We start from the raw sequence: 22,950 nt of genomic DNA on the forward strand, positions 1-22,950 counted from the left end.
CTTACACTCGCTACAAAGCTATGATAACTGGACTTGTTGAATGTTGAAGGTGAACTATGTACTTGACTGTTGCATTAAAACTGAAGGTTTTTGTGAAACACAAAATCGAACAATTTAACCTTCATTCCGGCGCTTGAAAGAATGCGAATGTCTGCAGGAATTTTGTCTCCTCCTTTGACTTCCACTATATCTCCCAGGACTATGTTTGATGCAAGAATCTGTGTCTTTTCCCCGTTGCGAATCACAAGAGCTTGCTGCGATTCACGATAAGTAATCATGTATGTGGCATTTAAATGTTTTATTGTAGTAGTCAATGAAAAAATCACACTGGAAAAAAAACAAAACAATTCTTTCTGATTTTTGCTTCGACGTTTGACTTCACTTGATCATTGGATTTGAAAATTGGATTGTGTTGCTGTTTTCCAGTTTTAGTTACAATATCCTTTGGCAGCTTAAGGATACGTTTAACTCTTATTAGGAAATTTTAGAAAAGGTAATCTATCTTTTGAAATAAAAATTGATGCAACATTATATTATTATGCTACAAATTGTTGCTGATTTGATAATGTTGTTGATTTCAGAATCAGGCCGCATGTTTTAAACTTGAAGTGATGTAAAAACTTCCATCACATTCACGAATTCAAGTAGGCTGCAAAAGAGAAATTAGATAAACTTAGCTAAAAAAATATAAAAAATTGCACAAAGTTGTTTCTTGAAGTATTTAAAACCATATTTTGCAAAAGAAAACAAACAAAAAGGCATTTCTAACATACTTGTATTTCATTCCTACCATTCACACACAAATAATATAGTGAAACAGAATTAACATTGTCATTAAGGTAAAACATACACACAAATAACAACTGTTACCAACTTGTGGAACCATATTTTTGAAAGATTCCATAATTTTCGAGCTTTTGGATTCTTGATAGTATTGAAAACAACCGGTGATAATCACCACAACAGCCAGCGCGATTCCAAGGTAAAGCTAAAAGGTGAAATTATCAATAAGTTGACACAAGTGTATTTAAAACCAATTTATAGTACAATTTTATCCATGGCACAATACAAAGTGAAACAATTAAAAAAAGAAGATTTACCATCAAAAAAAATAAACACCGATCTCTGCAATCAGGCAAGAACGTATTAGCACGATGGCATATTAACTGTTAGAGTCATTTCCCAAAATACATGTACAAAAGCAAAAAAATGTTAACTATAAAAGCCTATGTTTGACGTGAGGTTGGTCCGCTTGAGCGGGTGATGGACCAGTTAGGCAGGAAAAATTGTGATAAAAAAGGAATTTGAAATTTTGAATTGGGAAGCATTGAAATATGGTACAATTTTGGTAAAGAGGTCACTTTCTTCAACCACAGACATATACAACCAAGCAACCACACGGCATTTAACATAATCCATTAAAATTGAACATAAACTATAAGCTACAAACGTTTTCGGCCATACACACGTTAGCCCTTATCAAGTAACAAAAAATAACTGCTTATCATATCTTATAGTTTATGTTCAATTTTAATGGATTATGTTAAATGCCGTGTGGTTGCTTGGTTGTATATGTCTGTGATTGAAATATGGCCCGAATAAGCGGGTGATCAGATCAATCGTGGACCGATTAGGCGGGGTCAACTGTATTGCCATATTCGAACACTATACGAGTGACACCTGGCTGTTACCGTCCAAAAGCAATGTCGGCTATATATCGCAATTACAATGGAAAAGTTTCAAACGACTTTCTGACCGCGTAACGTCTGAAGATGTGAAATGAAGAAGGCTGGTTTAGTACGGACACGTGCAACGCACAGAAGAAGTCGCCTGGCCAAAGAAAACTGTTCTACAGCGTCCATGGGAATTTACTCTCGAACACATCCTAAAAAGCGTTGGCTCGACAATGTCCGGGAAGATTTGCGGTGGGAAGATCTCGTCTCCATCAACTCTCCGAGCATAGAAACATACCATCATACAACAAAGATATTCGTTGCCGTCAAACCCTCGCAATACAGAGAACAGGATACGTTGAATCGTGGAAAGAATATACATGGTTGGTTGGTTTAAACCTTTATCCTCGGACTGACATCCTCTGATAAGTTATTCCTGGTAGTTCCGCATACTTGCAGAGGCTTTAAACTATTGATGCAAGGTCAGTCACCGAAATTGACAGAGTGAAGTTCCCTCTTGTTGTTGAAGTGTTGTTGTTTGTAAATTCATCAATCGCCACAGAATGGAGAGAAGTCCTGAAATGCGTTGCTCAAGCGTACACCTCGAAAGCCGAAACAGCCGCCTTCGCGTACAAAGTCGGACGCTTAACCACTAAGCTAACGGGGCGGACGAATAAACAAATAAAATTACAATGGTATCACAAATAAAATTAATAATTATATGTTCAATACTTACGTTATCTGATGCTACTGTAGCTGGATTTTCCACGGCATCAATCGTATAGGCAATAAAACAAAGAATAGCTCCGAACCACAGCAACGTGGCAAATCCACCAAACAACGTCTTTGCAAACTTTATCCATTCTGGTGTGGTTTTAGGAGGTGTAAGACCATTCGGACCATACTTTTCAAGAAATTCTGCTGCTTTCTGTGATGTAAGGCCCTGAAATAAATATTTGAATGGTGTCAAACAGAGAATATTCTTTCAAAACCAAACCAAATGCGATTTTGTGAATGAATCCGCATTGAAAACAAATCGTTTTCAGACTTACCTCAAACCAAAAAATTCTATCCCTAGCCGCACTAAAACTATTTTTACCACAACTGTATGCACAGCATCAACAAATCAAGAACATAAGCAGCTTAATATTTCAAAAATTAGGCTACCTCCCACTTGTATCTTGCCAAATACAACTTTAGCGACCCACACCCTTGATCCACAGAGCAAGATATGCTATTTCAGTAGCACAGTTCTATTACGTTCAAAATGTTGAATAGAATAATTGCAATTGTTAATATGACATTTTGTTTATTCGAAAAGGTGATTTTCTCATTATGTTGATCAAAAATCATATGGCAACCTTGGTATCTTTTGGTATGCAGCAGTGACTTCTACTGTAGAATGCTTTACCTTTACCAAATCGACCGTTTCTACAATAGCCTACCTGAAAATACCACTTAATAAAAAGATTATAAACTCAACCATACGTTTTCCAGATCTGAATCCAACCTTGTGCACAGTTCGCTCAAAGGTATTTGATGATCATCCTGAAACATTAATATAAAGCAAGCATATTTTATATTCATGAAAACGAATAGTTTAAAAACGACATAATTATGTAAACAAAGATTACATTGGTAAACAGACAATTTTAATCAGAGATGGCTTTATGTGTCCTTAAACGTATTTATGACGCTGATTTCAAAAATGTCTTTACTTTTTTTTTAAGGCATCATGTTTTTGAGATATTTACATTTTTGTTGTGAAGCTTGATCTAATTCTAAGTTAATATATAAATGGTAATGTATTTGTTTCGCATTTCTCACAAAAAGTTTCCGAAATTAATTAAAGCACAAAAGAAGGCATTTTTGTTGGCCCAAAAATTCGAGAAGTTTTGAAAGATCCAGATTTTGAAAAAACGCTAACTGCACTAAAACTGCGTGCTTGGAAAGCATTTGCGTGGCTGTAACTTTTTTGTTAAGATTTTACGTTCTCAGATATTTCTTCTTTTCGTCGAGTTACGGTTCTTGCTGAAAGACTTATATCTGAAAAATAGTTTTTTTTTTTCTGGACATATGTTTTCAATGACCTCCATCATACACCTATTTCCAAATTCGCCATCAGTAAAACCTCCAGTAGGCTACAACGATTTTTTGTCTTTTGCTATTAATTGTGCTTCCTTCTACCTGGAAAAAGAATTTTCTGATTCATTGATTTACCTTTCCTTTGTAACAAAGACATTTGCTGTTCAAAGCTATTTTTGAGTAAATTAACTTTGCCGTTCCTTGTTTGACCCATTAACTTGGAACAAATAATATGTTTATGATAATGGTGCTTTATGTTGAATTCTTTGTTTATAAAAACAGAAACGCTGCAAATAAAAGACGTGGGCCTACTAAAATGATAAATGAAAAAGTAGGCCCACTTGTTCTCGCATTCCGTTGTAGGCTAATATACCACTGACCGGGCAATACAGTATAATACTATATGTAAAGAGGCTGCGGCCTGCGGGCCAGATGATTTTCCTTGGCGGGCCGTAAATTTTCGGCCCCTGGTTTAGAACAACTTGTTGCGTAAGCGTATTCAATATGTGTAAATTCCACGCGTAAAATAAACGAATTGTATGCTATTGGATATTGTTTATATTTCCTTCACCTTTTTTGGTTAAAACTGTAGTTTTTTTGTTTCAAAACATTGCTACATTACACGACAAGTACGGTATAGTGAAGCTATAAAATGAGAGTTTATGAAATATTTTGAAAAAATTAATATGAAACAAAGTTTGGTTTTATTCATTAATATTACTGAATACGTAATATATTAAAGTGCAAAATTTAAAAACCTGATATGCCAGAGAAAAAAACGAGCACAGGTTCGGAATCAACGCAAATTCGTCTAGAAAAGTTTACTTGTAGGCTATCTCTGGTTAAAAAATTTAGTAAAAGCTTGTTGACCAGTGAACAAGATCAGAGAACAAGATACAACACTTAAAAAAAAGATTTCAAACAAAAATTTTATTGCTCATCGTTTTGTATCAGGCCGGAGTAGGAATCAGCCTTTTTCAACAACTACGACTCCGGACATGCCAAAATCCTTCCGACTCCACAACTCTGATTTTGACTTGCAAATGATTGGGCTACAAAACTATAGGCTACCACTCCGAAGCCCTGTTGGGCTATAGATTCTAGCAAAAATGTATCACTTGGACTCCGTACACGCCAACATCTCTCCGAGTACACAGCCCTGCTTTTTAGTGGAAATCGGGATGGAAATATAAAAAAGATCTGGCAACCTTGTCGAGTAGGGGAGAGTGGGGTTAGTCGGAAAGTTTTTTTTTTAAAGTGAAATTTAAAAGAATTGGTGCATAACCTGACAACGTGAAGTGGCTTAAATTATCATCTATAGTGTCCTCTATCATACAATCAAAAATAAGTATTGAGTCAAATCAGCTTTTAATAAAAATTTAAAATAAACAAACATACAATTGATTTTCCAACTAACCCCATGCTTGGGGTTAGTTGAAAAACGTCAGTTCACTGCACGCTAATTAACTGGATACTATTTTTTCAACCAACAAACATTTACATGGGGTTGTAAGCAAATATGTCTACCTGCTTTAAAATCAAAATGCAATGAATTCTACATCTAATCATCGTAAAACCATTTTTTAATAAACGCATTGTTAAAACTTGTGATGCCGTATTTATAACACTTTCCAAGTTATTCAAATTAAAATTTTACAATGTATGTCTGCTTAAAACAAGTACATTGGAGCTTATACTGCTTATTATCATACCACGACGATATACTCCTTCGTACTACATAGTCATACCGTTATCAAACCATTTTCCAACTAACCCCACCCACTATTTTCCAACTAGCCCCATTAGCATATGACAAACTATTTTCCTAAAATATTTAAGCATGGTGCATTGGACTAAAATTTGTTTATGTCCTAGTGTTGTAGAACACCTACAGCTGACACACACCAAAAAACTTCTGCCTATCTTTAACGATATCGACGCATAAGATGTTTTTAAATACGATAAAAATTTTACTTCGAAAGTAAGAAAATAGAAAATTGTCAGCCAACCAGGCATACCTTGACTCAACAAATCGAAACTAACATGGATTAGCCTATGTGTTTTTATAAACTACTTTACATGTTGGCAGTAAATATTTAAAAAATTTATCGAGAGTTAAAAAAATGGTCATTTTTCAACTAACCCCGCCTTCCAACTAACCCCACTCTCCCCCAAAAGTTGTTGTTGAGTATAGCCACTTTAACATGACAAAATTCTGCCACGGCTACTAAAACCTCGAACCAATCATAAGCTACGTTTTTTGTGACGTGAAAACGCGAGAAGCAGATGATCAGGGGCGCCGGAACGGTTTTTGACTGGGGGCCAGGATTATGAAAAAGGGCACTTTTATTGCTGAAAGGCCTTTTTTTAGTTTTAAGATAAGATATAGCAATAATGCTCATCCATCAGCTCATCATCGAGTAATGATACAAGTGTCCGGTATACAAAAAACAATGGCACGAGAGGGCATCATACTATGTTATGATGATGTAGGCTAATTACCTACTGTGATACAGAATTTTGTGTCGTGAATATTATTTTGAGACAGAAATGAAAGATTATAGCAGGCCTCGAAATTCACGGCGGACATGTCCGCGGGAAGTACCATCTAGATCGGTCATATTTGTCCGCCGAGAAATAACATAGGAACTAGCGATACAAATCGTCATTGCATAGCACGAACAATTGTTGCGAGAATATAATTTCCGCGCATTTAGAAAATTTGAATACTGTATCCCTTAGCTTCCATTCAAGAAGGAAAACTTTCAATTTTTACGTTGCTTCAACGATTGATGACATTGAATCAGCGTAACAAAGGTGAATTCTTCGTTAAGAATCGATGGAAATACTGGTACTTCTACACAATGGCTCCGAGAGGGGGGGAAGTCGGGCCAGTTTCCCCCCTAGCAAAACATTGTAAAGGAAAAACGAGTAGTTTTTTGTTTTTGCACTTTTGAGGGGGCCCATTTTTAGTACTAAAGTAAAAATGTACCAACTAAATAATCAACAAATTCTTAAATGAAGTGCGTAGTTCCAAGTGTTTCTCAATCATCGTAAATGTCACTTTCGATGCTTCTCATCAAGAACAAATCATTTTCGTGTTAAGGTAGGCGATGTTGAACAGCTTCAAGACGTAAAATCTGAAGCTGAATTGATTTCTGTATATCACTGAACGGTTTCGATTGTATTGATAGTGTCAACTTGAAAACTGGTGCTGTTTTAGCTAAGCGGGAACTATTTTTGCTTGACAACTGAACCTTAACTTCAAAATCTGCGTCGGCCAGGCATAGGATGTTGTATCCAACATAAGTTATCTGGGAAAGTTAAAGGTATCAGTCCAAGCACGATTAAAGAAAGTAAATCCTGTATGTATATTTTTTGTTTATGGATCATCATCATCATCAGTCATCATCTCCACCTGCAGCAGATTGCGCATCAACATGAGTTATTTGCTTCCAAGAGTGGCGATTTTGAGCCAGCTCTCCCAGTGTCGCCAAGTTGAGTCCGGTCCATGATTGGATGTTGTCTTGCCATCGTTTTGGTTGTCTGCCACGTTTTCTTTTTCCTCCTACTTTTCCTTCTGTGCAAACTTTGCTGATTCCGAATTGTGATCTTTTAGTGTGGCCGAACAGTTTTAAAACTTTTGATTTTATTAACTTATTGCTGCAATTGGATGTAATTTTGTCATAGTTAAAAGATCTTCTGTTTTCGTGTGGTCAAGTAGCCTTTTGTTGGTCATGCTTCTCATGATGTGATTTTGGAAGGTAGTGAGTTTTTTCTTTATTTGAGTTTTTTGTTTATGGATGTTGTTGCTTAAATCTAGTTGGAATTCATAATGTTGCCTACAGACAGCGTTGTTCAAATGTCTTATCATTTTTGGAGTAACTGATTATCTGTAAGCTAGTGGCATCTTTAAAGTTATAGCCCAGTCAGAGGAAAAATTCTGAAAAATCTAATAAAAGCTGTCCTATCATCTTGCAAAAAAATTGACTTCGAGAGGGTAATCAAGGCGTGGTGCAGTCAAACCCAATGCTTTACATTACCCTTTTGCAATTGCAGTTTTGCAAAGACCAACGACTTTGCAATTTTGCAAAGACCAACAAGAGCTTGATCTGAGTCAATGCTAAAATAGCTTACAACTAGCAGTTTTAAATTTGTGACTGCTTTGCATTATGTGGATTACGGTCCTAAACAAGATTCACTGATGAATTTAATGAAATTAAAGAAAGATGGAATCTAAGTAAGAGAAAGCTGAGAAGAGTAGGCTACTACTCGCAAGCTAAAGTTGCAGCGGCAACTTTAAATTTAAAAGAAAATGATTTTCTTTTCCTGAGGACAGAACGCTTTTATAACTCCACTTAACTAGCTGAATCATTCGAAGGAAATGTATTCTACCGTACATTGCAAAGCATTTGATAGTTGTTGGAATTGACAAATGTATCAACAAACTCAAACATATCGTCGATGAGTTTGAAGTTTCATGAAAATTTCATCGTATGTCTGTTGTGCAGTTGCGGGCATGTAGGACAAATTTAAACCATTTGTAGGCTACAACAATGATATTTTTCAAGACATTTTGGATGAGTTGTTACTTTTGACAGAAAGCCACACAGCAAACTTCAGCTGCAAACCAGAACGAACCACCCCATAATCTCTACACAAGGAATCATTGATTGCAACTTTCGAAAGGTTTTTCCAAATAGTTATGTTATGATTTTTTTTGTGTTCCAGCAGCTACCTCCAACGGTTGCGCTTTGAGAATGTGGTTTTAGCAATTACTGTAATTTGCAAAGAATTGTTTGCCCTCCAGTAGGCCTATGACTCAAAACCGATTGAAAAGCCTAACTATAACTTACATGTTGTGCATCAATTCAGATGTCGCAAAACTTTGATGCTGTGATCCGTAACTTTGCATTGCAAAAAGTCCAGAAAGGGTTGAATTAACACTTTGCTCCTCAAAGGGAGGCCAGATTTGGCCCCCCCCTCATATTTCTTTTAATTATTTGAAGCACAGTAACGCCATGCACTTGGTTTTTCTTGACTTTTCCTAAAATTGCCAGGCGGATCTGATGATATAAAATTTGATGCTAAAAGTTGTGTAGTTTTCTTGTAAATTCAAGATTTTGGTGAATTTTTGCTATTTCTAGCTCACTTCCAGCAAAGCGTGAAATGGATTACATTGCGATAACAAGCCATAAGCTCATAATTGCTTCGTGCATCGATATGCGCGAGCAGAGAGAAGCATCCTCTTGCTTTCTTTTGTTTGGTTTGACCTCAATAATACAAAGCGCGTTATTTCTTATGCTACAAAGAAAAGCCAGTGATCGCAAAGCTGTTAATTAGAAACAATAATAGCAAACGTTTTTTGCGTTATCAGCTCTACAAAGAAGAATAGCTATCCACGATCAAAATAGTAGGCTATGGAGGCCACAAACTATTCAAAACAGTTGTTTCAAGCAGATAATATTCATTGACGAATAAAAAACGTTACAATAAGAAATTTTCTCTTGGATAAAGACACGAAAACCTGGTTTCGAAATAAACGTTCTATGGAAATGCTCTCATTGACAAAACTTGCAATTGAGGAAATGTATGACTGCAAATGCTTTTGGGAGAAGCCGGAGAAATAGCGTTTTTGCAAACAGTAATTGTGAGATACACTCAAAATTATGAGATAGGCTCCATTTACACGTATCAGCTAACTCGATGGCGTCCTTTCAATGCTTTATGTCGCCTACTTGTTGTTATGTCCTGTATTTTTGTTTCACAGTGCACTGTGTTTTGTTCCAAAGAGCGCAAAATAAAGATGATAATGCCTCATCTACATTACAAAATATTTTGTAATGTACAAACAAAATGTACAATGTACAATACAAAATATTTTGTAATGTAGACGAGGCATAAAGTTAGGCGTCACATAAGACAAACAACAAATCAGCTTTCTTCATCATTGATTCAACATCTGAATACGTTGCGCCAATGTATAAGAGGCCGGCTATTGTGAAGACCCGCCATTTATAAACGATCCGATTATACCAAAAGTGGGACAAACTAGTGCAGCGTTTCTTAACCTTTTCTGACTCTAGCACCCCTGTAAACAGGCCTGAACAGTCTAGCACCCCCTAACCATCGTTGACATACGACTACTACTGTGTCGACCAAAAGTTTAGTAGAGGCCGAAATTTTAACATGCCTTCATATCGCTGGCGATATATTTTGTAATGAAGTCTCTTGTTGTTTCACAAACTGTGCAGTTGTTTTAACGAAGTTGATTCAGGATTTGGTATTTGGCTTTCATTCCACCAACAGAAATTCAATTATAACCATAATTATGTAAGTGAATCAACTCTCTTAAAATAACAGCACCGTTTGTTGGGCGACAAAAATATACAAAATATACCGCCAGTGATCAAATAGCATGTCAAAATTTCGGCGCCGCCATTAAACTTTGGCCTGCACTATTGAAAGGAAAGCGAAGTACAAATTGATCATTTTGTTTATTCTTCAAAACTACTGTCGTCATTGGTGATAAAAGAAATAGGAAAACCCGAGAATAGTGAAAGAACATGGATAAACTTAAGTTACCCAGCTAGGTAACTAGTTACACATGTATCAATGTGTGTTCTATTGTTCATGCTCATGTGTGACCAATTTCTCTATTTGAGGCTTCGTGTTGGTCAAAGCCACTCTCACACCGTGGAGCAACCCATGTTGAAGGCGTTTCCGGCCAATTGTTTTTATTTGGAGCATTGTGGAGAACGCCTTTTCACACATTAGTCGGAAATGGAACCATCAATTCCAATGCTGCTCGTGCTAATGCAGGATATGCTGTCAACTGATCACACCAGAAATCAGCAAGCGGAAGGACGAAATTTTCTCCGACAACTCTGATTCACCTGCAATCCTGCATGTCAATCATAGCTCCTCCTTCAGTCTGTCTATTAGCCTGTGATCACTCATGTCTGCCAAGAAGGGCTGCTTTATCCACTCTGGATATGAGTGATTTGTGGGAAAGCATTTTGCCATGGTGGTTTCTAGAAGCGAGAGGTGAGCAACAATATTACAACAAAGCACCCACCAGGTAAGTTCGCACAATCTACTCAGGATCAATTTGCGTACTTGACTGGGAGATGACTACAATAACAGCAAATCATGTAGGCTACTTCGAAACAGCAATCATTAATATGACAACTGCTGATACCGACAGAAAGACGAAAAAATGCAGAAAAGTAAAATGGCATTTTTTGATATTATGCTACATGCATTTAGCACCCCCTACAGTCTATTCCAGCACCCCCAAGGGGTGCTAGCACCCCTGGTTAAGAAACGCTGAACTAGTGGATCAAAGAATGAATAAACAATGCTGAGAAAACTAAATCTAAGTGACGAACAATACCGATGTCTTCATTTATCTTGGAAAAATGCTGCCTAAACTTATCAACAAAAAATACCGTGAATAACGGCAAGGATCCCGAAAGCAGAATTTGCTCGACTTTGGCATGAATTTAGTCAGACATCTACAGTAATAATTCCACACATACAATAACCGGCTCTCAACTGCTGTAAGATACATAATAATCAACCTGGTTCTGGGCGATTTGTGTAACAGTTTAGGGGAAGACACTACTTGAAATGATGCACCACACAAAAGATTTTCAATGAAGACTGAGTCTAAAAACCGATGTGGATTGTGCTGCACAATAACTTCAAGTTTAGGACAGAAGAGGCACAAAATATCACGATAAAAATAAACCCTTGTGGGAAATTTTCGAGAATCATAACACGATGCAAATACCATAAACGCTTAGTTTGCATGCTGCTCTAAGCTGGCCGGCAACTACAAAGGTAGACAATAGCCTACAGGCAGTTTATAATTCGATAACAGCGCAATAAACATTATAAATACGTAAACCGACAATTTTCTTTTACAAACGTTTTACGTCTAATAGTAAATTTTCCCCCAACAATTTTTTGTGAAGCACTTGCAAACCACGGCTTTGTAAAATAATTCATCATTATTATTTTTTTACTTCTCGGATATTGTAAAACGTCATCAGCAAAATCACAAAAAAAATTTCATTACTTCAATGTAGTAGGCCTAAGAATTTTTTATAGAATTGTAGCCACGTTGTTTCAACAAAGAAGCCATTTTTTAGCAATATAAAGTTATGGAAAATAATTTGCAATCCTGCAAATGGTTGGAAAGAATCTAGGAAATCTTCTCACAATCTGGCACAAAATGATTATGTTTATTGTATCTCTGTAAAATTTTTTACGACAAACTTTGAAGCTTCGTTATAATCATTTTTATCTTTGAAGTCAAAAGTTATTTTTTTTTTGGCCAGAAACATAATCACTGCCTTGCTGATGTTGTCGCTTTTACGCGTATTTTTAGTGCTTCAAACAATAAGGACCCAGTCAGCAATCCAGTCCTTTTACATTGATTCAACATTTGTAAACGTTAAATTTATGTAGATTTGCTGACTGTGGGTTATTTCACATTTCCTTTGTTTACGCATGTTCCTCAATTCGCTGTTGCATTATTTCGACGCTGGCGGACTAAAAATGTATTTTCAAATTGATTGACACAATCTTCAATAAAAAGTGAGCTTCGAACTTAGCTTTGTTGATGTAAATGCTGTATTTTTTGTGGATGTAATTTATGAGTCATGTTTATAAACACCCGTAAGCGAAATGACTTATGATGTGGCCTGCATGATATTTGTGATGCGACTTGACATAAATCCACAATTTCAAAAGCACCTAATTTGAACTTAAAAATTTCAGATAATTTCAACAACATGTTCATTGTTCAATTGTCTTCTCTCTACTAAAAATATTCATACTACAAACTCAATTGTAGACCTAAAATACACAAACGAAGATGTAAACAGCTATTCAAGCAGGCTAAGCTGTTACTTATGAAAAATTTGGTTCCATGAAACTAGAAGCTAGCCATGAGTTTCGGAATGCATTAGTTTAGGATAAAAATGTAAGACAACAAACGCAGTTTTGATTTTTTTTCAAATTCGTGTAACAATGTTACTCTGATTGTAACTATTTTAGAATCAGTGAGTAGCTTACAATAAGATTTGCTCGCAAGTCGTAAATTCTAATCAATGCAGTGATTCGGCACACCGCACACACACTTCGTGCGTTCGATCGAGCTCTTTGTTATTTAGAAGTTTGCATGAAATCGGATTAGCACGGTAATTAAATAGCGGTAAGTTAAATCAAAATTGTCGTTTTTGGGTACCTTTGCAAAAATTGAAATATCAAGTTTAACATATAAAATTTTAAAATAATGACTTTTCAAACTTATAGACAAATGATTTGCTTTCACACCAGTGCAACTTCTGTTGAAATAGCATCAGCGGATAACACGTAACAGCTGATTAAATTTGATCCAAAAACGGCCCCCCCTTGAGCAGTAACTTCCAAAAAAACGTTGAAAAGCAAAGGGTTAAATCAGGGATGTCCAAAGTCCGGCCCGCGGGCCAACTCCGGCCCACGAGACGTTTTTGCATGGCCCGCGCCTGTTGTTGTACAATGTGTTATTTTTGGCCTGCAGACACACAAAAATCATATAAATTCAACTTGCAGTTTTCAGAAAAATTATTGTGGCTGTTGGCCCGCGAACACTTATTATCAAATCTGGCTCGCGTGGAAAAAAGTTTGGACACTCTTCAATTAAATGCTTGCTGGTTGAACTATTTTCGTTGCCTGTAGGCCTATTTTGTGTTTACAAAGCTTTCTAGCAAAATAGTTATCCTCAATGGCATTTTTGCTGCAAGTGTAATCCAGTGATTAATTATTGATGATTTTTACATTGAACAAAGTTCTTTTCATGCTGAGGATAGTAGGCTAATTTCAGCTTAACACGAACATACAACGCAATATTTGCTAAAAAATATTATGGGGCCCATTTTTCGTATTGTTTCCCGACCAGTGCTGATTTCTCTCGGAGGCCCTGCTTCTACACTAATCACGCGCAACTTAGTTCAAGTTTTACGTCACAATGTCTGGCTTTGATCTCCAAGTAATATTGATAAGGCAAGGTTGGTTACAAAATTAGATTATATCATACTGTACGAGTAGGCTATATTACAGCAAGATGCAGCAAAATTTGTTAAGTTTTGGTATTACAGTAAGAAAGAAAACGCCCAAGGAAAATTCACTTTCGCTCACATGACACGCAAAAATAAACCTAAAGAAAAAAGCCTAATGAAACTTTGCACAGCAGAAAATAGTAGTGAAAGTGTACAAGTTTTCCGACTCGTGCCCAGGGCATAGTGACGTAAGAAGCCACACGACCTCGTTCGGTGAAAGTTAATCAGTTATGCGGCGTAAGCAGCTACACGGCGCTTTGACTTTTCAAGCGCACGTCGTTGGTCTGATGAAAGCCTTTCAGAGTGACTTCGATGAAATTTTAAAAAGCCTTCTAAGCCGTAGCTATAGTTCTCAAATGACGAAGAATTATCAAGACAAAGTGATTAAGCATGGCAATTGACGCTAAAACTGGTGTGTCCTGTGTCCACCGTGAGACTTAATTTGTCCGCCAAGATAGCTGCTCAGACCGGACACGTTTGTCAGCAGTCAACAAAAACGAATTTCGAGGCCTGTTATAATTAACTAAAAGCTAATAGCTGAAATTGTTATATCGTATTGCAGAATGTGCAGTAGCTTACATGACCTTAAAAGGGCACCATTGCCCCCTCTGCCCCCCCCCCCGCTTCCGGCGCCCCTGCAGATGATACAAAGCAAATTAAGTGATGAATTCTCAGCTGCTTAGCATAGAGGTTAAAACTAGAAAGTGGTCGTTTCGATGACGTTGGTTCAATTCTCACCCTTACCATTACTTTTTTCATCTATAATTACCAAATAAAGTTCAAAACAAGAATAAACTCTCTGGCTGAGTGCTAGAAGGGTCACAATGGGACGGTAGCCTCTTATAACATGTTCTAATTGGTTGACGGTTGCATTGCAGTTATTGGGGTCTGACAGAATTAAAAAGGCTTTCTTGTGACAGTTTAAAGGTTATCAGGGTTGTCAGATCTATTCATTCATTAATTTTAAGAAAAAAATCATTGCCTAACTAAGTCATGCTGTTATAAGTAGGCTATAGCCTACTATACATTCACAATATTAATTATTCAATAACCGATAAACAGACGTAGGCTCCACTGGAAAAAAATATTGTTTGATTTTCATTGCGACCTCCCAGACCAGGCTTGTTTGTTTGTTTTTCATATCTTTATCCTGCATTGCGGGAAAGCGGACTTGAGCGCTATGCATCGGTGTACGCCTTCCGAAGTACACCTGACCCACGCTGCAGCCGACGGCAATGTCTGTTTCCGGTTGTCTACTCTACTTATGACTTAAATTTGGTACTACCCATTACTCGAAATCGATCACTGGGTAGAGGCAATTATCGTAAAGTTTCTTGCCCAGAGAAACAACAGCAAGTGCGGGTGGCCGGAGGCGAACGTGCAGGCTCTCGACTGCGAGCCCAACGCGCTAACCACTCGGCCACTGCTTTACCTTTAATGACTAGGCTACATTGCTGCGGTTGTCAAAAGAAGATTTTACAAATTTATTATTTGCTCATACCTCAGGCTGGACGCTGGTACATTGCTATTACACTTGGACGATTAAAATCATTTGTTTTATCTTGTATTAACATGATCCACTGCAGTATTTTCAAAAATAAAATGTAGGCTAGGCTACGTATACAATAGCCTAATGGGTAATAACTAAACTAGGCTAATGTGTATCTAGCGGTTCTAGGCTACCGATTTAGCCAATATATACAACATTAGTTATAGCTTACCATGACCACTTCCTTCTTAAGATCGTCCATTTTCTTCTCTTCTGCAGTTTTTTCATCGTTGGGCTCTGGAGTAGAAACGGGAGTTGCAGATGGTGGTGGTTTAACTACGGTGGGGGCAGGTTTTGGCTTCTCTGCGGGTAATAAAGCTGGAGGGTTTGCTGCTGCTGCTTCTGAAGAATGGTGGACGTACATAGTATCTTTGCGAGTTTTCTTGACTGGTGGTAAAGTATGAATAGGGTGATGATGTCTTTGTCCAATCACACCGGTTTCAGCCAACTCTGGCCCAGGAGATACGGGTCGAGCTGGTGCATCAGGCTTTGAAATTTCTTCTTTCGGCTCATAACGTGAAGTTGCTTCTTCCAAGTCTTTCAACATGTCGTCAAGGTGTTCTGACAAGACGCCATGCTCGTCGCTACTTTCACTGGCTACTTTAGTAATATGATCAGCCAACTCGTCTTGTTCATTTTCTTCTTCTTCAGTAGCTTCAGGCAACGGAGTATTTACTGCAGTGGGTGTAGAACTGACACCCGGAGTCTCCTCTTTTGGCGGCTGATCGTCACTACCATCCATGGCGATTTATTTTAGTATTATAATTTTCAACAAATCAACCACTCATGCTATCTTAAAAAGCGGTGGTACGTTGTACTCTTCGAATATGTTAACAATCAATCCAGCCACTTCGACAACAAATAAAATGGCAATAAAGCTAGAATATTTTTATTAGTCAACAAAGGTTAATTATTTGATAACAATACACTTGACATCACTTCGTTCCTTGATCAAAATACAATGCTGTTTCATACCAAAGCTTTTTCAATGCTGTTTCATAATGTTTTGACATTATTGCGTCACTGTAATGTTGTTTAAAACATTACTTGTAGGTTTTAACTGCCCTTTATCAGAACTGACGATGCACTGAATAAGTGCGAAATATATTTTCTGTAACATCTACTGACAACTGATCCCTGTTACCTTAGCAATTGAGGTTTTAGCTTTCTAGATATGGAACAGGGATCGTTTCAGAATAAGACTAGGTCAGAAAGCGAGGCAGACTCCGACGCAGCTCAGCATCAGCCAAGAGCAGTTAGCTACTGTTTCATACCATTACCAAGCTGTTACATTTTCAACAAGAATGCCTGCTCCATCGCTTTCTTGCGGCATTAAGCTAATTTTTGTAGCCAGAGTTGTTAATCGCGTTTTACAGCAGCTTTTGATATTTTGTCGTGGGATTTTGGGCTTATCTTTTGCTTAAAAAATCAATTCGATAACTTACTTCGTTTTAAAAGCGAACAATCATTCGCTATCTCCGCTTGCAGCAGATTGGGCATCAACATGGGTTACTTGACAGGGTTCCATGTGATTTTATGAGCCTTACTGCTTCCATGCTGGCTCAAGGCAGATTGGAAGAGGGTGATATGTCACCAGCGAACAAAGCAATCTTTAATTTTTTAAACCATTCGCGTTGACAGGAGGTACTTTTGGATCTGGAAGTTAGGGGCCCGAAACCTTTCAAGGTCGTCCATAAACTCAAAAAACACGGCGTTTTCTTTAGTTTACTTGCGTTTGTTCCATGATTTTTAGAGACAAACTCTGCTTATTTTGGAGAAAACCACCTCGTTTCCTGATGATCTTACTGCTATTTTTTAGGTGTCTCGAGTTGAAGACCCGGGTATAGTATATTATACAAGTTCATAAACCAACCTTCTCAAATGTCACGTCAGCAAAACTCTTAAGCCGTACACAAAAGGGGGCTTGGGCGTAGAAAATTAGTTCAAAGTTTTCACATTAATGATGAACATAGGTTGCACCAATAACAAATCTTTTAAGCTAACCGTTGATCAAGAATCAGATTGTGATAGTTCATCTGTGGATCAGTAATCGATGGTTCTGATCAGCGGATTACGCTTAGTGTATACGAGCAAACAAAGTCCACAAATCGATCTTTCTTAATCTGTCGATTTTCTCAATCCGTAAATAATCCACTGTTCTTGCATAGCCTACAATCCTGCAACACTAACTAAATAGACTTAAATGTTTTTTCTCAAAAATGTCACGGCCACGAAACCGTTCGAGTTGTTCACAAAAGCCAGAGCTGGTCAATAACCCAGGGCTCGAATCAGCTTGGCCTCAATTGAGCCCCTTAAAACTTAGCCCTAAAAACTGAATTTATATAAAGAGTTGATCTACAGCCGCTAATTAATGACACTCATTCCAAGCAAACACAATGAAATAAACATTTCATTTAATTTTATTTAGTCAGCTGTAACAGTTTGATGATAAAACCCGAACACCGTAGACAGACATTCCAGTTAATTCATTCAACAAGAACATGAGCGGAATTAAACTTCTTCTAATGCAATGAAACCTTTAGTAAAAACCGAGCTTTGATTACGATTCTTTCACGTAGAAATTGTGTCCGCGAGCCAAAGCACATCATAGTCACGTTGATATGCAAACGTCGTGCATACGGAAAGATACGTTCGATCAACGTCAAAATAAAGTAATTCAGCCGCCAACAGAAAGCGTCAAATGTTTGAAAAATACGTTATGAATGAAACCAAACCGGCAAAATCGTTCATTCTTAGGCAGGGCAACTGATAACCTTACGTTGATTCAACGCAAGTTGAGGTCTAATCAAGAAAAGCAAATCGAAACTAATCGACATTGAATTTTTAGTGTCTGTACGTCAGTCTAGCGTAAAAACGATTAATTTTGCTGATTGGATACAAGTCTATACGTTCACACACACAATCACGTCTAAGGGGAAACACCACGTGCACGCAAGGAAATACACACACGGCTACACAAATTACATCCACTTTACGTCGAAGAACATGATTTGAAATAAATTTGGCAAAATTATCTTGCTGAGGAGCAAGTCCAAAAATGATCAGAAAATTACATAAAAAACGCTATTTTGCAAGGTATGTTATAAGCTTTGTTAGAATTTGCAACAGAGCGGAGTTATTGAGCACAACTTAAAAATATCGGCGAAAACAAGTAGAGTACAAACCACTCAGAAAAAATCCGTCTTCTTTACTTGATTCATCGTCAGCAGACGTTGAATCAATGTAAAAAGGACAGATTTTGTTCAAGAAATTGTCGTCGTTTGTCACTATTTGTTATGGGTACTGGAAATTTAGAAACTGATGGCACGCTGATGGTCATTTCTTTTGAAAAACGCCAAATAAGAGTCCACTACAGTAGAGAATATTTCTATTCAACGTTTAGGGACTTGCTAACGAAAAACATTAAATTTGCTAACTTGTTAGGAAGGAACTTTGCGTCAAACAATAATGTCAAAATTTTGAAACAGAACAGCAAAAATACAGGTGAGCCAAAGACTGCACGGGCTCCGTTGGAACTACATAATACGACGTTGGCTGCGGGCTACAAATCAAGCACCAACTCCATTTTTTTACGATTCAGTTATGGTTGCACAATTTAGAAAAACCAAAAAACAAAACAAAGTTTCACTGTTGATCAGCAGATGTGGTGTCAATGAGGAGATTGCGAACAGAACACCGATAAAAAAAAGGTTGAGTAAAAAAGATTGAAAAGCACCCTGCAGAGCAAGGACAGGTATAGTCTAAATTCTGTCGTTAATAGCACAAACATATAACATAGCACTAAAAACTGACTCGAAATTCAAAGCAGGAAGTTAATGAAACCAATCGTCAATCGAGTCAGCTGGACAATTGCTCAGCGAATAATACCGAGACATGGATTTGGCGGTTGTACAAGTACTATTTTGTAAAAGTATTTAAAAATTGAATAAATATCAAACATTGAGTTAAGTTTGCCTTCTACTAGCGCACCTCCAAAGCTTGCAAACCAGTTCTTGGTATTATTGTTATCATCTAAAAATTAAGTTGACAAAAGCATTAAAAGCAGGCTAATAATAATGAGAGCACACAAATTACAACTTTACACAGCGTACTAGCGAATTGAAAAGAGTTCGTTTTCAAAACTATCATGGAAGGTTGTCCCGGTTGAGGATGGGCTTTGCGTGCACGCTTTTGCAGAGGAAATTTATGTGTTTGTGTGTGTGCGACGTACCAGAAAACGATGAACACCAACGTTGTTTCGATGTTAATAATAAGTCTCTCTTTCCGCCCAACCTGGAAAAGAATGGAAAGCTCTTATTGAAATGTATTCAAAGCAAATCAGTTTTTAACCCTTTTCTTACTATTGTTCCACAAAGCGAACAAAATTTTCGGCGCTGTTTAAACATCTTTAAATTCTAGTATACTGTAGATAGTACTGTAAATCATTTTGTGCGATGTTAAGGAGTCGTTGTGCCCTGGCCAACTTAATTTTCAGACCAATGCATAAAACACTTTTTGAGTTTAAGCTGCTGTAATTATCGCGATAGCTGTTAACTCATAATTTAAAGGGACAAAACAATTAGCCAGACACTTCATTATCAGATTAACCCAAAAAACTGGATTCCTATTGGCACCAGGATGCTCGGAACTCTTCTTTTCGCGCCGTTAGTTTAAACTGACGCTTGGAGGATATATTATCTTGCTTATACAAAAATTTCTACGATCGCCAATTTCATGAAAATTGCAGTTTCGGGGTTAGGAAAACTTGTAAATCCATAAAAAATTAGAGTTTTGAAATCTTTCCAAGTCTACCATAATTTTTACCAGACACATCTCAACGTACAAAAAAAATCTGGTGTAAGGAATTGAATCTGGAATTTCACCTATCAGTTGTGGAGGATAAAATTTAACTGATACATTTTTGTTCCCATTGTGAAACAATGGCAGTTTACTGTACACATTTTGCTGATGTTCAGTAGCAAGGTCTGACGATAAGTACGAAAGGCTTTTGTCTGTTTAGAATGAAAAAGGAGACGTAGCAGTTAACGCACATAATAATAGAGCTGCGTTTCTATGTTGGTGAAGTTGACCTACACTTTGTGTGTTGTAAAATTCTGTTGTCATACGTAAATCATTTTAGCTTGTTGTAAAAACTTCGAAGATCCTATTTCTTTTTCAACTATAGTCCAGAAAAGCTATTTGTTCGAACAGTTTGTTTCAAGCACAGCAGCAACACAGTTTGGACACAGCTGAAAATGTGGATGCGAGTATTTTAAGTGGTGAAAAAAAAAACGCCGACTAGCCAGTAGCGTTAACGGGGTTCTGGGGGTACTTTTAAACCTGGGTCCAGCATGATTTAGGGGTCCGAAACCTTTTTATGAGGCCAGGGTGTTTGAAGAAACTACCTCGTACATAGTGTTATTTTTTATAGGTGTCTTGAATTGGGGACCCACGATCTCTTTGGTAGGGGGCCCAAGTTATCTTCTCAACGGCCCTGCGAGTAGCATCAGTAGCGGAAGTTCATGAAATGCATGGAGGATTCACTGCAAGCTTAAAGATCGGAAAAACAAATCTTGATTTTAGAAGACAAGCAATCATCAGTGCTTGTTGAACGTTTCGAACATGCTAAACAGACGGCAAAATTCGTCACTTATAAAATTGTTTCAACATTTGCAGACAGTAATTTAATTGACAATGACCGATTCAAGCCACATTTTCTACACAAGCGAGCTGATGAAGTTGTCTTTCCGTCTTGGTTTCGTGTGGCAATACCTTAGTCTTTTTTTACGTTGCTACTCTATTAAGCGACGTTACGCTTCGCTGACGCAAACTTCAGTGCTTGCGGCAGCTGCATCACAATTTCAGCTGGTTGTTATAGGGTTACTACAAGCGTTACTTTACCAATACGCATTTGCCGTGCAAACATCCTATCAATTGGATAGTGAGTCGCTTTGATCATCATTTGTGAGGTTTCTTTACATTACGTGTCGATTACATTTTTTTTATCCAACTGACACTTGGCAACATAATCAGACATATTGGTTGAAACACTTTCGAGATTATCGCTATCTTATAAAAAATAAAACAGATGAATAAGTGTAGCATGGTAAAGTAATGGATGTGTCCGTACACTCTGAGCCATGCGCCAAAGAACGCAAAACTATCTTCACTCTACAGCCTATGGTATCGCTGTTGCGCGCCTAGCTACATACTGTGTCAGTATCACCACGATTGCTATGAGGCCATGTGTTAGGCGCAGCACCTAAAGTACCATGCAAGGTGTGTTGCACGTAAGTACTTCGAGCTAGCAAAATCCATGTTTAAATTGTCACAACGTCCCTTGACGGTGAACTACGGGTTTTGTTAGCTGGGTTACGAATTCGAACTTTATTGGCCACGTGATAGTCCTAAAAATTGCTTAAAAGCTTGCCGTCAATTCTTAGGACATGTCGGGTTGTAAATACACAAATCGCCCAAGTGAGACCAACACACCACACAGCAACAATCGCTCGGCGGCTTAAAAGTTAAAATGATGAAAAGCACTGCACAGCATCCGCAGGGAATAGCGCATTCCATGGCACTATCGACTTCAGAGACATAAACAAGGTGATATTTTGAAAGGTCATGTTTTTACTGAAATGCCACTCATAATGGGGACTTAATAGAATCGAATCTATCACAACTCTGTTAGCTAAAATAGAGTACAGAGCGTTTGGCAATTACTATACAAATGAACTTCGTTGCGTTTCGCACGCAAGCGGGAGTAAATTGGCCTTTGAAAACACGAATTTGATGCATTTGCATAAAGTAGACAAGCGATTACGAACGCTGTCGCAAATGGCCGCCAACAAAACCTTTTAAAATTGATGGTTTGTTTGAGGTGATGTGTTTCCACGCGACAAGGCTCTTTCAATGGTGGATTGGTGGTGGAAACCATAGAATATTCAAACTGATGCGACAGAGCAGAGGTACGTAGTTGCAAATACCAACGCACATGCTAAGACAGAGAAAAGCAAAATTTTTCTGACGGTTGTTGTTGTTTGGAAAGATGACTACTTTACACATAAAACACGTCATAGTCTCACCTCCTGGGTATCTCCGTATGCAAAGCTTTCGGCATTCGTCGTAAAGCCAAATGATAAGAGAGAATGGCATTGGGACAAGCCAGAACTCCCATTCCAATGGATACATCCTGAGAGCGACGTCCATTCCGGGGCAATAGGACAAGAACGTAGCAAGGGCTGTCTCTTCAAACAACCCGGCAATAAGAACTTTGTTTCTGTAGAAAAAAGTTTGCATTTATCAAACGAAGTAAGGTTGGTTATTATGGTTGCAGTTGGAACACAGCGTCCCCAGACAGCAAATCAAACGTTTGCAGACGTTGAATCAATGTAAAATACGGTTGATTTGCTGTCTGGGTCGTTTTCGAAACATCGTCGCTTTACCATTTTTATATTTTTTGTATTACTTTACGTCAAAAAACGATTGCAATCCTCTGGTGTCATTATCACCGAGCACTTCTGCAGATTGAGGT

General features: G+C 37.6%; 2 protein-coding genes across 2 annotated transcripts in view; both read right to left on the reverse strand.

Annotated features, from left to right (window-relative positions):
• Positions 1–16,236, reverse strand: part of LOC145781010 (sodium/potassium-transporting ATPase subunit alpha-3-like) — a 33,835-nt gene extending 17,599 nt beyond the window's left edge. Inside the window, exons 1-5 of the mRNA XM_082592715.1 lie at positions 15,589–16,236; positions 3,162–3,221; positions 2,410–2,616; positions 875–988; positions 120–254 (exon numbers count right to left, since the gene is read on the reverse strand). Of these exons, the coding sequence (XP_082448841.1) occupies positions 120–254; positions 875–988; positions 2,410–2,616; positions 3,162–3,221; positions 15,589–16,158 (1,086 nt within the window). The 5' untranslated portion in view covers positions 16,159–16,236. The remainder of the gene's footprint in view (positions 1–119; positions 255–874; positions 989–2,409; positions 2,617–3,161; positions 3,222–15,588) is intronic.
• Positions 16,237–17,820: 1,584 nt separating this feature from the next.
• The window catches only part of LOC145781011 (sodium/potassium-transporting ATPase subunit alpha-3-like), a 31,045-nt gene continuing 25,915 nt past the window's right edge, over positions 17,821–22,950 (reverse strand). Inside the window, exons 21-22 of the mRNA XM_082592716.1 lie at positions 22,502–22,695; positions 17,821–19,709 (exon numbers count right to left, since the gene is read on the reverse strand). Coding sequence (XP_082448842.1) covers positions 19,681–19,709; positions 22,502–22,695 — 223 coding nt within the window. The 3' untranslated portion in view covers positions 17,821–19,680. The remainder of the gene's footprint in view (positions 19,710–22,501; positions 22,696–22,950) is intronic.

This window comes from Aplidium turbinatum, chromosome 12 (assembly GCF_918807975.1).
Source record: "Aplidium turbinatum chromosome 12, kaAplTurb1.1, whole genome shotgun sequence".
NCBI classification, from domain to species: Eukaryota; Metazoa; Chordata; class Ascidiacea; order Aplousobranchia; family Polyclinidae; genus Aplidium; species Aplidium turbinatum.